Source organism: Vipera berus (assembly GCF_964194415.1).
Source record: "Vipera berus genome assembly, chromosome: 5".
Taxonomy (NCBI): Eukaryota; Metazoa; Chordata; class Lepidosauria; order Squamata; family Viperidae; genus Vipera; species Vipera berus.
Genome location: NC_138207.1, coordinates 77,804,046 through 77,820,460, shown reverse-complemented (window position 1 = coordinate 77,820,460; position 16,415 = coordinate 77,804,046). Strand labels below are relative to the sequence as shown.

Genomic DNA, 16,415 nt, shown 5'->3' with positions numbered 1-16,415 from the left:
CCATCCCCTTGCCCCTTCCTCCTGGCCTAACCTGAGTGGTCTCCCATCCTATTGCTAAGGAAGCTTTGGATACAAAGCCAGGTCTCCTCACATGGAGAGGAAGTGGGCCTCCCTCTTGACGTTGCCCTCATACCCATCATGAGCAACCTGGCTAAGGAGAGCAAGCACAGCAGCTGGGCACCCCCTTGGGGAAGTGGGGGTGGGCTTAGTGCTGCGGGTGCTTGAGGGCTAGGCTGGGCATTTGACCTCCACACCACCGTCCAGCCTCCCCCCCTGCATGGCCTGAGAGGAACAGTGAGGCTCCTCCAGTGGACCATACCTTGGCACTTGCCCCAGTCCCATCTCCTTCTGCCAGAGACCCTCAGATTTGTCCCACTCCTGCCCAGGCCCCCATAGGCACCATTGATGTGAACAATGTAGAGCTGGCCATGCCCACCTAGTAGGTCACACACACACTCCAGCCATGCCCACCCAGTAGGCCATGCCCACCCTGGCCCCACCCACTCGGCCCCTCAAGGGTAACCGCAATGCTGATGCGGCCCTCAATGAAATTGAGTTTGACACCCCTGCTCTATGACAACCCCTCAAGTACTAAAAGACTGCTATCATATCACCCCTAGTCCTTCTCCTTGTTAGACTTAGACATATCTAGTTCCCTCGTATAGTTTAGCTTCCAGATCCCTTATCATCTTTGTTGCTTTTCTCTGCACTCTTTCTAGGGACTCAACATATTTTTGTATTGTAGTGACCAGAACTGGATGCAGTATTCCAAGTGTGGTCTCACCAATGCGGTTTAAAGCAATCCTATAATTTCACATGATCTTGAAATTATCCCTCTGTTGATGCAGCCAAGACCGTATTAGCTTTTTTTGGCAGCTGCAGGCCCACTACTGGCTCATACTTTAGTAGTGGTCTACTAGGACATCTAGATCTCTCTCACAGTTGCTACTATTAAGCCAGATACCACCTAGTCCACATCTGTACATTTCCTTTTTTTTAAGGCTAAGTAAACTTTAGTATCTAAACCAGCCTCATATTTATAGCATATCACAGTCCTCAAATTTAAGACAGCCTTATCTTTAGATCAATTAGTACTCCCCACACCTGTTTTGGAAGGGAAAAATGGGAAAAATCCCATAGGAAACCTGCCCCTCTCCTGTGATATAGGGAAATCAAGCCAATGTTCTTCTGTATTGCCAATTCTATAGTGACGTTCACCATTCATTTAATAACTATTCAGAGTTACAACAGCACTGAAAAAAATGACTTATTTTCATACTTAGCACAGTTGCAACATCTGCATGGAGACATGATCAAAATTCAGACACTTGGCATGTTACCTTTCCAGCTGGTTTCTGGCAAGCAGGGACAATGGGGGGAAGCACTTAACAGCTGCATTGATCTGCTTAACAACTGTGGCAAAAGTCAGAAAATGGGATGCATCTTACTTAACAACTGTCTTGCTAGCAACAGAAATTTTCAGCTCAGCCATTTACGTTGAGGACTAGCTGTAATTGATTGCCCCTGTTGTTTAAATTTTCACACTCCAGTTTTGTTTGTACTGTTAAATTATCAACCATCAAAACAAATCTATTTCTCTAAATCCTCAAAATTTTGTTAAATTACGTTTAAGCTTCGCCCACCAAATAGCTGCTAATAGTTCTTGTTAGGGGATAATTTTGCGCTGTTCATTTTATTGCTTGTACTTTTATTGACTGAATAAAATTCTAGTGGTCTAGAATAATAAAAGAAACCTATTTTATGAAACTATTTTCCTGCAATAAATGTTTTTTTTGTAATATATTTTATTGATTTTTTTGAGAACATAAATCACTTAAGAATTGGTGAACAGTGTGTTGTCTGGGTTACAATTGTAAAACAATCATTAACAACTGATTTCTATAATCCATATTCCACATAATAGTTTTAGTTGATTTCCTCTTTTCCCAAAATATTCTCTTTTGCAAACATTGAGCTAATACAATTGTTTTGATAGATAACAATTAAATATATATTTTTCCCAATATTCCTAAAAATAATAACCATATCAGTATAATATTTCTTTTCTATTCAATCATTTTGGTTGCCTTATCATAGATCCTGTCACAGTCCTTATTTTAGTTTATTTCTCCCACCAAATTCTAGTAATTCTTACTGGTTAGGATTTTCTCAAAAATTAATTTCATTTAAAAATTTAACTCTATTTTTCCATGCAAACCATCTCACACTTTTACATTTCTTAAGGAATAGATATGACAGTGGAAAAAAAGAAAGGAGAGCAAGAGTAAAGAAACATAAGAAATAACATACTACTTAAAATATATATCCCTAAGCTAATATATATTTATTTTCTAAAATTTCTTATTCCTTTTAACCATAATTAAAAATGTTTAATCTTTAAACATTCCATTTAATATATCTAATCATCTAGTCCTTTAGCTCTTATTTTTTTTCCATTATAATTTTATCCATTATAATTTTCTTAAACTCAATCACATTTAAGTATCTAAAACATTTCCTTTATTTAAGTCATTTCAACTTTTTTATATTACTCATATCAAGAGAGAGAACAGAAAAGGGAAAAAATCATACTATATTATTTAGGGAATTCATCCCTCTTAGAATGACAAATATATTCCAAAACTTTTCTATTTCTTTAACTATATTCAAACAAATGTTTCTTTTTAAAGTATTCTCTCTGGTAAGTCCCATCATCTATTTTCTTAGTCTTTTTCCTTTGCCCAGTATCTTTCTGAATCAAAAAGATTTTCCATATGTTCATAAATGTTGCTGTAGATATAAAACGTAAATCAGTATCTTTGTTAGAGGCATTTGCCCACTCATTTTTATTGGGAAACTTTTTCCTTCTTTTTTCTCTGCTTCTCTTGTCATTTTTTGTCTCTCCAGTTCTAGTGTTTTCCCTGGCATCTCTGTAGACCGTTGCATCCAGTCTTTTTTCTTATCCTCAAGTTTATTTTGTAATGTTGAAATATAAGTTGTCTTTTCCAAATCCAGTATTTCTTGTAATTTCCCCCCCCCCCACTTGGATTAAGTCATACTCCTTTGTTTTGTAGAATTCCATCTTTGAGTCTCTATCCTCAAATTTATGTTCAGTTATCTGTTTTATCTGTTCCTTTTCTGCTGTATTTTCCTGGGACTTTTTCTGGTATAAAATTGAATTGGAGATGAGTTGGTTTATATTTTCAAAGTTATTCTGGATTTCTTTGTGGTTTGAAATCATTGTTATTTGTATTACTTGCAACATAGCATATGTCTCCTCTTGAAAAGTATTTATTTTTTCTTGATAAGTACATCCTATAAATCTCTGATTTTCCATGATGACTGAAAATCCAGATTCCCCCCCCCCTCTGGAAATAGCTTTGGAGTCAGAGTTAAATAAATACTTATAGTCCAGAGAGTTCAAAGAAGTTCTTTTTTTGTTCTCTCAAGTTTGTAAGTCTCACTTTATCTACAGCCCAGATTGTTTTCTTTTTTTGTCACAGCTGTTCTCTATTGCTAAAGTCACAAGTAGAGATTAGTTTTTTCTCAGATTTTAATAGCTGTCATAATCCTCATCCACCAGTAGGTGTCAGCACTGGTTCATTTTTCAGATTTTATTCCTCCATAAAAGGTTCAATTTGCCACTTCTGTTAGCAAAAGGGTAGGGCAAAAAAACCCCTCCTCACTTTCAGAATTTTTTTTTTTTTTTTGCTTCTTGGGAATTTTTTCCCTTCAGGAAAGTTTATAGGTAGCATAGAGAAAATCAATGTTCTTACCCAGATTCAAGCACGCTGTTTACGGTCAGCTTAAAGTAGTGCTTTTGACTTTGGTTGCTCACAGCTTGGGCTAGACTCTGAAGTTAGTCTAGCCTTTCTCCTGTTGGTTTCTGGAAGGCTTCTCCTGGACCGATTGGATTGATTGCCATCTCTCCAAGGTCCCCAGGACTTCCCTCCTCCATTGCCACCTCTCCGGGGTGGCTTGGGGCCATTTAGGGTCCCTAAACAGGAAGAAACTCAGCTGGAGGCTCAGAGTCCCAAACCCCTCAACTACTACACTGCGTGCAGGACTGGAAGTCCTTTCCTGCAATAAATGTTTTGTCTTAGCCATGTTGAGTACAGCAGGAAAAAAAATTATTTGATGAGAAAAAAATAAGGTATAAAGTAAAATCTCTTCAAATATACTGTTGAAGAATTATCTATATGGACACTGACAACTCTGATAAAATATCAGCTACCCTACCCTATTATTGATTTTCCTGAATTTTTGTAAAATAAGCAAAGTATGTAAAGGGTATGTATAATTGTGTTTTCTTAATAACCTTATTTAATTTAAAAAGCTGGATTGTAAGATTTCAAGAAATAGACAAGTGGCTGAGATGTTATGTTTCTTTTTCCCAAGAGACCCCCGATCCTGACATTAATCCTTGTACTTCTGCATCAGTTCAAGCACATCGGGATAGAAGCACTGTGGAGCATCCAGACCCAAGACAGGATCAAAATGTTGCCAGTCAGAAATATCCTTATAGAAAACTAAAGGAGCGATTTGAGTAAGCAGTGACTTAATATTCCTTGGGGTTGTATTAATATCATTTCCCCCACTCCACACAGCTACTGGCACACTAACATCTTCTATTTTATAAAATGGAGGTGTTGTCTGTGGATGAAAAGAAGAGAGGGGAAAAAAAGAATGTGATTTGGAAATCGCCCTCAGTGTGCAGAGAAGTTGCCTAATAGATTCATGACACCTTGACATATACTTAAATCCATGGTGTAGGCAACTCTCAGGATTATCTGTCAAGTACAGCAAGACTAGGATGGATAATTGACTTTTGGCACTGAAAAGGATGGCAAGAGGTCTCTGCCACTTGAACACTCTATAACTCTTCTCAAGTCCAAACCAGGGCAGGAGGAAAAAGAAGAAAGTTTTTACTGGCTTTGAGATACAGGAAGGAAGAGCAAACATAGGGTCTGAGGCAGCTTCTCCTAAACAGAAGTGGTCAAATGAGAAGTTGGATTCTGCTTGTTAGGCATATGGTGTTAGCCTACAATGTTGGGTTGAAAATATATTAACCATGATGTTATGTCTTTAAGATGTTAATTGGCCAATGGGTGTGTAAGTGTTCTCATGGCCATAAGAGGGAGCTAGTAACGTAGCTTCTTTCTCTCTCTGAATTCACTGCTCTCTACTATTACTGTTTTTGCTCTGTTACTGTTATAGTGCCTTTCTTTACAGCCCAATTTTATGGATGTTTATTCAGATGGATGTATTATACTGATAATGTTCGAAACATACTTATTACATACTTATTACATGAGCCTTGGTGGAGCAGTGGGCTAATGCCTCCTTAAGTAACACCAGCTGCCTGCAATTAGTGCAGGTTCGAGTCCCACCAGGCTCAAGGTTGACTCAGCCTTCCATCCTTCCGAGGTAGGTAAAATGAGGACCCAGATTGTTGGGGGCAATAAGCTGACTTTGTAATAATGCCGCTTGGGGTGCGTGTGAAAGCCCTAACAAGCAGGCATATACATAGAATGAAGGCTACTGCTAAGCTTGTAAGCCGCCCTGAGTCTTCGGAGAAGGGCGGGATATAAATGGAATTAAAATAAAATAAAATAAAATAAAATAAACCTGAACTGTGTATTGACCTCTGGACCGGTAAGAAGACTTTGTATTTTGGATTACTTCTTGGACTGTTGCTATTGTGTATGACCTGGACTGTTTATTTTTGACTGTGCATTTTTGTTCTTACACCACCTTAAAGTAAACTACATTTTGCTTTTACAACTCAGTGTACTCTTGTGTTTACTGTGTGACTCTTACTGCTCTCAGTACCCTTCCTTGTCTGTGCAACTCTTTGGTAGCACAAGGAGACCTCTGCACAACAAATTCCTTAACACTGCTTACTTGAAGCTTCATCATAAAGTTACAAATGTGCTCTGTGAGGCTCAAGACAAGACATTATTTTTAGAAAGACCATCATACTTTTTTTACCTTGTTGTATACTTCTATGTTCTTATAACCATAGTCATAGTATTTAAATTCCTCAGAAATTAGAATCAAAAAGCAAATAAAAACATTACTCACAATTTAAAAATTAGTTTTGAAATCTTAATCCTAAACTCTATTAATAAGACAAATGTACAGAAGTATATACACTATTCATATTATGCAACTTTATAGAAAGAAATAAACTTACTAGTTTCTATTTTTTTTTTTACTAAATAAGGTAAGTGGCAGCAAGAACAAACCTTAAAACATTATACATGTAAAAAAAGGCATTAACCCAAATATAATGTGAACTCTTAAATCAAAAACAAAATCCTTAGGAAATAAGAAATACCTTAGACTGGTATTGATAGATTATTCACTGGTACTGAACAGAAGATGCCTATTGCTGTTGGGACCAGCTTTGCTTTCTTTTACCACAGCTGACCTATTTTTGTTTGCAGGTCTTTGTACTAGGCATAGTGACATAAGGGTTTCAGGAAATAGTTCCTCCTACAATTTACAAATTTATGGTTATTGCAAAATCACAAGATGGAGCCATATGTTTTTACATAGCGTTGGTGTCCATCTCACAAATGTAACTCTGGGTAAGGTAAAGGTAAAGGTTCCCCTGCACATGTGTGCTAGTTGTTTCCAACTCTAGGGGGCGGTGCTCATCTCCGTTTCAAAGCTGAAGAGCCAGCGTTTGTCCGAGGACGTCTCCATGGTTATGTGGCCAGCATGACTAGACGCCAAAGGTGCACGGAATGCTGTTACCTTCCCACTGTAATGGTCCCTATTTTTCTACTTGTATTTTTATGTGCTTTCGAACTGCTAGGTTAGCAGAAGCTGGGACGAATAACAGGCACTCATTCTGCTACGCGGCACTAGGGATTCGACCAGCCAAACTGCCGATCTTCTGATCGACAAGCTCAGCGTCCTAACCCACTGAGCCACCACATCCCTTTTAACTCTGGGTAGTGTACAATAAAAATAAATAATTAAAAAAAATCTTGGAAAAACAAGAAATGTGGATATAATCCAGGAAAGTGTATATAAATTCAGACATAATAGAGACACATATACTAGTATATGGATTTCCATCTTTTGGTATATTTTAATTGTTAGAATGCATAGCGTCTTCTTTGAGTGCATGATTATATATGCAACAATCTGAAATAATAGCTACCAGTTCTTTAGCTCATGTTGACCTTTATACAAATCAAGTTCTTCCCAAGATCCTAGGATGTCATAATGGATGTTTTCCATTATCTTAGTTTTCAAAAATAAGTTGCATATAACCACAGACGATAGGAAAACACTATCGGAGCAATAAGCAGATGATTTCGTATTATGTGCCTTTAAAAATGCCTCCCCATGTTCACAGTGTTCACAGTAATTTTTCCTGCACCAACCTCTGAGTTCTTGGTGCTCACCTGAGGGCCTATACACTGACTTTGGTTCTTGTCTCTAGCTTAGTGTAGACTTAGTAACTTTTTATAAGCTAACAAACTAACAAGCTTTGGACAGATAGAGATGAATCAGACTGAGAAACTGTTTCTGAAGGAACAGATTAATTACAGTAAATCTATTATATTCATAAGGATGACAGTTCAGTGCAGGGAACCTTCCTATATCCAGGAATCTGCAAACTTTGCTTAAAAAATTTTTTTTTTGAGAGGCTTGGAGACGGTTTGCAAACTTGGTGCCTTATCCATTTTAGCCATACTGTACAACTGCTGGCCCGTGGGCTGGATGTGTCCTGCGGAAGCCACACTCACCGCAGCTCTGGCAAGGGGGAAAAACTCACGATACGTCACGACACGTCATGTGATGTGGCGAGTTTGACACCCCTGCTGTACAGGGTCAAGCACAACCACAAATAACATTTTATAATTGATCTGTATTAAAATATCATGAAACGAAATGTTATTTGTAGAAAAATGTGTGATGTAATCATTTAGATTCTGGACTAGGCAGCTGGTAGAGACTTAGATCAAGTTGCCCTCTGTTCATAGATAAATGTGGGTTGATGATGATGTTTCTGTTCCTTCTATTCCCAGTGCTGCAGACTGGCCATTAGCAGTGAGGAGCCAACTGGGCCATAATGAAGGGTGTGACTGTGTATCTGTGTTGGTGTTTTAAATACATGATGTGGCATATAGTTACAAAGGGGTAGGACTTGGATTGTATAATTGCATGCAGCATCTCAGCTCCCTTAGCTTCCTCCTGTCACCCCGACTGTAGGCTCTGGTTACTCAAGATCAAGTTCAGCATCAGGCAGGAATTTCAATGGTTAGCTTTAGGCCAATTACTAATTTTTAGATGAAACTATCACAGGATTATTTAGGGGGAGAAATAGTGTGAGGGGGTGGGAAATATATGCATGTTGCCTAAAGCTCTTAAAGCTGAGTAAATCTTCCAGAGAAATTTTATGATGATGATACACAAAGACATCATTACTATTATTTTGCTTTATATCCCATTTCCTATTTTCCGCAAAATTGCCTCATGAGGTGGTGTGGGCTGAGACAGAGTGACTGGTCCAAAGTCACCCAGGAGGCTTTCATGCCTAAGGAAAAACAGTCTCTTAGATTCTTATTAATGAGATGATCAGTCTGATGGGCTAGAGAGAATCAATTACAGCATTCAACTTCCCTCAGTGTTCTCAGTATGTGGGATGAAAGTTGCAAAGGCCTATAGGAGAAAAGTTATAGAATTTCTGAATCTATTTGGGGCCATCTTGCTTGATGCAGAGATCCAGGTCAGGTCCTTGATCTGGAATGATTAGTTTGAATCCAGTCTCTTAATCCTGACATGTCAAACTCACAATGTCACGTGATGTTGCACAACATATCGGGACGGTTTTGCCATTGCTGTCAGTGGGGTGGGTATGGCTTCTAGATGACGTGTCCGGCCTGTGGATCAGCAGTTTGACACCGCTGAATCTTTTCTTTGCACAGCTCCATTATTTTTTTTTACCCTTAGAGAATATCCTGTGAAGTCTCCCACTTCTACATGTAAATAAAGTGTTAAGTTTCAATGCAATATATTTTACCACTGTGGAAATCAATCAGGCTCCTAATCTTCACTGCATATTTCTTCACTGTTCCGTTCAACCAACACTGTAGTTTTTAGCTTGTGATGTCAACATTTCTCTTCTGGTCATTTAAACAAATTGCTATTACAGACACTGGACAAGTTTCCAAGAATTGTGTTTTCCCTCCATCTTTCATTAGTGTGATGGACTATGCACCTTAAGGAGCAGAAGGAGTTTTTGGCAACACAGAGCTTTCGCAGAGAGAAGACTAAATTAAGGGATTGTGTAGCCCCAGCTGGTGGGGGGCCGGGGGGGGGAAGAGGTTCAGGGTAATAGAGAAAACACAGGCAAATCTCTAAGATTGTGCTAAAGCAGTTTCTCAACCTTGAATTGTGGGAGTTGAAGTTAAAGCTGCAAAGGTTGAGAAACACTGCTATTAAGGTGTAGATGTAGTTCTTGCAGACTGTGATTTCCTGACCGGCTCTAGCCTGCTTGGTTGACACCTATCTTGTTTGTAGAAAGTATAAATAAAAATAGAGCTTACTTACTACATTTAGGTTTTTCTCATTATATCCTCCTGCAAGGAAAATGTTTTGGAGGCAAAGGTAGTCAATCAGTGGATAGCTGCATGCATAGATTTTGATGTTTTTTTCTCTCTCACCAGAAAGAGAAAATTCTTTAGTGCCCCATATTTGCTGCAAAATAAAAATGACCCATGAATGAGCTTTAAATCACACTTACATAATTGTGCTTAACCTAATCTAAAATAAAGTTTGCATCCATTTTATATTCCTCACACTAAACATGTCATTGGAAGCCCTCTGCTGGATTCCCGTCCCCCACGGGACGGGAAAATCACGGGGTTTACCTGAGGATATTCAGATCTGGCTTTGCTTATGCTGTAACCAGTTGGCTTTAGTAAAAGTATACTTTTCTCTACATATAGAGTCAAGGTCTTTCACTCCTAAATGCCCAAGCTGGGACAGGGCTAACAGCAATATGACACTCCCTTATCTTTTTTTTTTATACAAAGGAGAACCTTCTTATTTATTTGAGAAGAGCATTATTTAGTACCAGAAAAGTATTTTGGAACAGAGACACAAACTGCTGGGTGTAAGTTGATGTGGAGAAAAGCAAACAAAATTACATAGAAAATTTCTTGCATTTGTTCATTCCAGTTGAAAATGAACTGCTGGATGCTTTGATGCTAGACAGAAAAACACAGTTTTATAATAAAATAGTGCCAAGACTATATTCTTAATTTACCCATTGTTGCTCCTTGGGAATGGCCAATGTAATATAAAGAGTCTTGTTTTGTTTTCTGTAGGATGAAGTGTATTGTTGCTGGTATATCATAAATTGCTGTTTTATGAAAACTGTAACACAAAAATATATACTAAACACCTCTGTAAGTTATTTGCCTATGTTACTATTCTTGGATATTAGGTTGAAGCACCTCATCAAAACCCACTGAGCAAGGTCTCAGCAATACCTCAGACCAACACAGAGATGCTCTAGTTTTTCCCGTTTAATAATAATAATAATTGGAAATACATTTGTTCACAAAAATGGTATGGGGGATGGCTGTGGTGAGCTATTTTAAAAATTGGAAATTTTAGGGATGTATATTTGGACCCTGGTTGCAGAAATATTTGTGTTGTTTGTTATGTTATGTTTTGTTTTGTTATGTTAAGTTATATTATGTTATATGTTGTATTTTGTTGTGTTGTATTATGTTGTGTTTTGTTGTATTGTATTATCATCAATCAAATTTGTAAAACTTCCATCTCACCAAGAGTGATTCCAGATGTTGCATAACAATCAAGTAAACAGAAGATATAAAAATATAAAAATCCATATTAAAATAAATATTATAAAAACAAATATACAAACCCTGGGCAGAGAGAGCATAAGAATGGCCACTTCAAGAAAGGAGGAATCAAAGCATGTCTTTTGTTCCCTGGGAGCCGAAGCCTGGTAACATAACCAGGTCTTGAAGAACTTGCAAAATGACAAAATGGATGGAATGAATCTAATTTTGGGGGAAAGCATGTTTCATAAGGTGGATGCCATGGCAGAGAAGACAAGTCTCTTGGTCCCTAGTTGGCGGTACCTACAGCCAGTGGTGGGATTCAGATATGTGAACAACCATTTCTCTGTGTGGATGCTGCTTCCGGAAGTCCATTCTGGGCCTGGGCAACAAAAAATTAGCTTCTGGTTCTGCCGAAATGGTTCAAACTGGCTGAATCCTACCATTGCCTAGAGCATCTCTACTCTACCTGATCTAATCAGGCAGGACGATATAATTGGGGAGAGATAGTCCCAGAGATAACATAGTCCAGTGCCATGAGAGGCTTTAAAGATCAAAACCAGCACTTGAATTGGAAGCAAATTGGCGATCAATGCATCTTACAGAGCAGAGGTGTAACATGCTCTGTTCTAGGAGTGCACATAATAGCCCTCACTGCTGCAATTTGCACTAGCTGAAGTTTCCGGATATTCTCCAAGGATGGTCCTATGTAGAGCAATGCAATAGTCCAATTTGGAGGTGGTTAGGACATGAGTGTAATCCAGGCATGTCCAAAGTCCGGCCCGCGGGCCATTTGCGGCCCGGGGGGCGGTTTAATACGGCCCTCTAACAGCCCTCCCTGCTCTGTGTAAATGCGGCCCTCCCACAGCCCTCCCTTCTGATTGAGGGCGGCAAGCAGAAGACTGTCTGCCACAGGAGGGAGGGCGGTGAGAGGGTGTTTCTGAGCAGCATATGGAGTCTCGGGTGCTGCCAGATCCCCTCCTTCTTTTCCCCCTTCTCTCTCTCTCTCTCTCTGTGTCTGTGTGTGTTGGACCTGCGGGGAACAGCTGGTAGGGAGGCGGCAGTCCAGCATTTCCCCCCCTCTCATTTGTGTATGTGTGTGTCGGACCTGCGGGGAACGGCTGGTAGGGAGGCGGCAGTCTGGCATTTCCCCCCTCTCATTTGTATGTGTGTGTGTGTGTGTGCGTGTTGGACCCGCGGGGAACGGCTGGTAGGGAGGCAGCAGTCCGGCATTTTTCCCCCTCTCGTTTGTGTGTGTGTGTGTGTGTGTGTGTGTCGGACCTGTGGGGAACGGCTGGTAGAGGTGGTGGCAGTCTGGTGTTTGCATCTCTCTGTGGGCCTGACACACACACACAGGAGGGGGGAACGCCGGACGGCCACCTCTACCAGCTGTTCCCCGCAGGTCTGACACACACACAGAGGAAGGAGGTAAACAACGCCGGACCACCGCCTCCCTAACAAACCTCTCCTGCGTGCGGAGAAATGCCCATTCCCTCTGCTGAGCCATCCCAGTTGCTTGCATTGCGGAAGGCAATCATTTGGAACGAAGACACGAGATTCGGCGTTTCTCCGCCCGCGCTGATCTCGCCCTCCTTACAGTCTCCCTCTCTTTGTTTCAGCTTGCTTTCTGCATTTGGGATGAAGACTCGAGAGAGGGAGACTGTAAGGAGCGCGACATCAGCGTGGGCTGAGAAACGCCGAATCTCGAGTCTTTGTCCCAAATGCAGAAAGTACCTGACATTGCTTTTTGAATCTTTATTGTATCCATGTATATAATATATAAATATTTATTCATTAATTTACATATACCCCTATAAGCTTCTTTCCTAACAAATTAGTGGACTTTCACCAAATATTTTCATTCATCAATTCTCCTTGGAATTTACCTGAATTCCCAGAATTCTTGCTGGTCAACTGAAAATTCTTGGTGTCTTCTAGACCAAGTGGTCCCTCTGTTATTTATCATCCAGACATCATAGCCAGCATCTGCTAGGAAAAATCCCAACCTGTTGCTAGGAAGATTTGCAATCCAACATCTCCCTTCTGACAGAAAACCCTGTACCAATATAAAGTAATAAAATTGATAACAATTGAGCATATTAAATATATAATAACATAAGAGCTATAAATTAGTTGTGTAATTGTGTAATTCCCTAAAATCATTCCTGGAGCCAAAATCATTCTGGTACCCTGTGCAACAATCTTATCATCAATGTCATCTTACAGCAGCAATCTGGCTACCACATTGTCTACCAGCTGCCGTTTCCAAGCTGTGCTCAGAGGCAACTCAATGTACACCATAGAATTTAGTTTGTCAGATGATCATAGTTCCTTTTGCAAAGGTTTCCTGCTCCAGGTAGTGCTGTAAGTGCTCTGGTAGCTGCTACAGGGAGAATATTCTTGGCCAAGATTCACATCTGCTTTTTCTTTCAGATGCTTTTTGTTGACTACAGCTCGGCTTTCAACACCATTTTGCCGAGCATTCTCATCGAGAAGCTGACTGACTTGAAATTCTCCCCCGCTATCTGCGATTGGATTCAAGACTTTCTTAGGGATCGGGTACAAACAGTGAGGGTCGGGTCTGCTTTGTCCACCCCCCTGAAGCTCTGCACCGGCACGCCACAGGGCTGTGTGCTTAGCCCCTACCTGTACTCTTTATACACTTATGATTGTGTATCATCTGACCCATCCACTGCGATAATCAAGTTCGCAGATGATACAACTGTGGTGGGTCTTATTACAGGTGGGGATGAGACAGCATATATGGCGGAGGTACAAAAACTATCCATATGGTGTAGTAACAACAACTTGCACCTAAACATCGGCAAGACGAAAGAGATGGTGTTAGACTTCCGGAGAAAAAAGGAGGAACCTGCCCCACTTTACATCGGGGAGGACTGTGTAGAGAGAGTTTCCTCCTTTAAATTTCTGGGAGTCTACCTCTGTGAAGATCTGACCTGGAAAGTTAACACAACCCAGGTGGCTAGAAAGGCCCAACAGAGGCTTCACTTTCTTAGGATCTTGCGGAAGAACAGGGTAGAACAACAGCTAATGACCCTCTTTTACCGGTCTACCATAGAGAGCGTCCTCTCATATGGTATTGTGGTTTGGTATGCTGGTCTGACAGCCGCGGATAGGAAAGTATTGCAGAGGGTAGTGAGCACAGCACAAGACATTGTGGGCTGTTCCCTGACACCACTGGATGACATCGCCAGGGCTCGTTGCCTTGGAAGAGTGAGGAAGATTCTCAGGGATGACTCACACCCTGGACGGTATCTCTTTACTCTCCTACCATCCGGTAGGAGATATAGGAATATAGCCAGCCGTACCAACAGGCTGAAAAATAGCTTTTATCCGTGGGCTGTTAGGCTTTTAAATGGGAAATAATCTTATGCAGAATTGACTTGGGAGGCCGGTGTGTGGTGTAGTTGGTTCACATAGTGTGGTGGGATGGAGGGTTTGTTGTCACTGTGTGTTGGGGGGAGAGAGCACAGGGGGAGGCTCAGCTAATCTCAATGTACACATGTTGTACTTTGACAATAAAGGTTTATTATTATTGTGTGAAGTACTGTAGAACTAGGAAGATGCACAAGTCATGGACCAGCTCTTCAGGATGAGCCTGATCCCATTCAAGACCAACTGCCAGGATCAAAGTTAATGTAAAGTAACAATTCTAATTGCCAGTAAGATTTAATCTGAGCTTCCTGCAGCCTCCAAGTACCAATTCAAAGTTTCACTAACTATAAGTCAAGCCTTGCAATATTCCATACTGGGGCAATCAAGGCTTGACTGCTGTCTCTTCGTGATTAACAGTTGGAGCTACCCACTGAGGTGGGAGTGATTTATGAATACCCATAAAGTAATGCTTACTACTTCCAGCCCTTGACACTAGTTTAGGAAGATACCATAGTTAATTGTCTTGAATGCTACCAAGGAGTCTAACAGGACCAGAGAAATGCATTACTTCCATCTCCATTAGAATGAACAATGCAATTTCTGGCCCAAGATTGAAAGTAATGAAAATAAGTCACTTCCCTGGAATCCTCTGTAACGGGAACATTTTCTTAACAACTTTTCCTAATGTTGGAGATTAGTGTAAGATTAAGTGAAACTCTCAAGAACAGCTGGAATAAGGAATGTTCCCTTTAAAAGAGAGACCACCAAGTTTCTTTCATGACAAGACAAGTGGCATAACTCTCAGAGAAACCTTAATTATATCTTGAATCCAGCCACACATGCTCCACCTATAGCAGCCAGAAGGGGTCTCTGACTACAGAGAAACCTATCATTACTTTGGTTCCACAAGTTCAAAAGAATCTTGGAATGAACCACCCATCATAATAACTGCTAACACCTGCACATTGTAGAATGGTAATATCATATTCAGGCCAAATATCTGTGGCTTAAAAAGAAGCTCTTTTCCAGTCAAAGTTGAAAACAAGAAGCAGCTTTGTACTTCACACCCCAGAAGGCAGAGTGAGTTTTTCATGAGCACTTGAATATATATGCAATCCAAGTGTGGAAATGCTACATTACAGACTTACCTTTATGTTGGGGACAGTGTTTTCCATGAGGAATTCTGTTTAACTGAAGATAATAGCCATCATCAGTCAGAACTTGATACTCTTCACTGGGACACTCCCAGTACTGGATGATTTTAGACTGTAAATAAAATAAATTCTATTTTCAGTAAGTTGAGTAGATTTCTGGTCCATATATCTTGGTGGTTTTATCTTTGGGTTCAGTGAATTAGCAGTCTTGGAAAAATTAATCCAGATGGAACATGCAGAAAGTATAAATGCAGAACAGTTAAACACTATGCCTGATCTGTATGTTAAACACTTAAACAGACTGATTAGCAGGGCTTTTTTTCTCATAGAACTCTCAGAACGGAGTTCCGGCACCTTTTTTGGCTGGAACCTTGTAGGGTAGGCAAAGTGGGTTGTATGACGTGTGTGAGTTCCGGCACCTTTTTCTTTTACAAAAAAAGCACTGCTGATTAGAATATAGCACAATTGGCTGGCATTTGGTGGGTATAGTAGCAGATCTTGTTGATTTGCTGAATGTTGATTTGGTGCTAAAATTTGTATGATACGCCAATCAATTATCGTTCTGAGAATGATGATAGAATGAATGCTCTGCTCAATGAGTTATTGTTAGGATAGGTCTGCACCTTGTAATTATGTACTGTCATCCCTATTGGGCAATGGAATGGAACATATTCTGGCTCTGTTGCATTATATGCGGCCGGCGTCATGTTCCCTCCGTCCAGTGCGCTCCCACAGAGAGGGCCTCCTCAGGGTGCCTCCAATCAAAGAATGTTGATTGGTGGCCCCCAGGGGGAGAGCGTTCTCTGTGGGCGCGCCAGACCTATGGAACCGCTTGCCGGTTGAGCTCCAGACGGCCCCCGACCTTCGCTCCTTCCGGCGCAATCTAAAAACATATCTATTTGAGCAGTCTGACCTGGTCTGATGGGTTAGGGTTGGGGTTTTAATATATTTTAATTACTGTTTTATTGTTTTAACTTGGGGCACTTATTTAATTCGTTTTTAACTTTTATATTCTGTTTGCATTTATTGC

At 40.3% G+C, this 16,415-nt stretch overlaps 1 protein-coding gene across 1 annotated transcript; it reads right to left on the bottom strand.

Moving 5' to 3' along the window:
• Nucleotides 1–4,416: 4,416 nt before the first annotated feature.
• On the bottom strand, nucleotides 4,417–16,029 carry LOC308668593 (lysosomal acid lipase/cholesteryl ester hydrolase-like; the record flags this gene model as incomplete). The annotated part of the gene is made up of 6 exons (XM_081328603.1): nucleotides 4,417–4,529; nucleotides 10,292–10,401; nucleotides 12,722–12,957; nucleotides 14,800–14,831; nucleotides 15,380–15,497; nucleotides 16,009–16,029. 6 exons carry the CDS (start codon nucleotides 16,027–16,029, stop codon nucleotides 4,417–4,419), a joined length of 630 nt encoding a protein of 209 aa, XP_081184729.1.
• Between the last annotated feature and the right edge of the window lie 386 nt (nucleotides 16,030–16,415).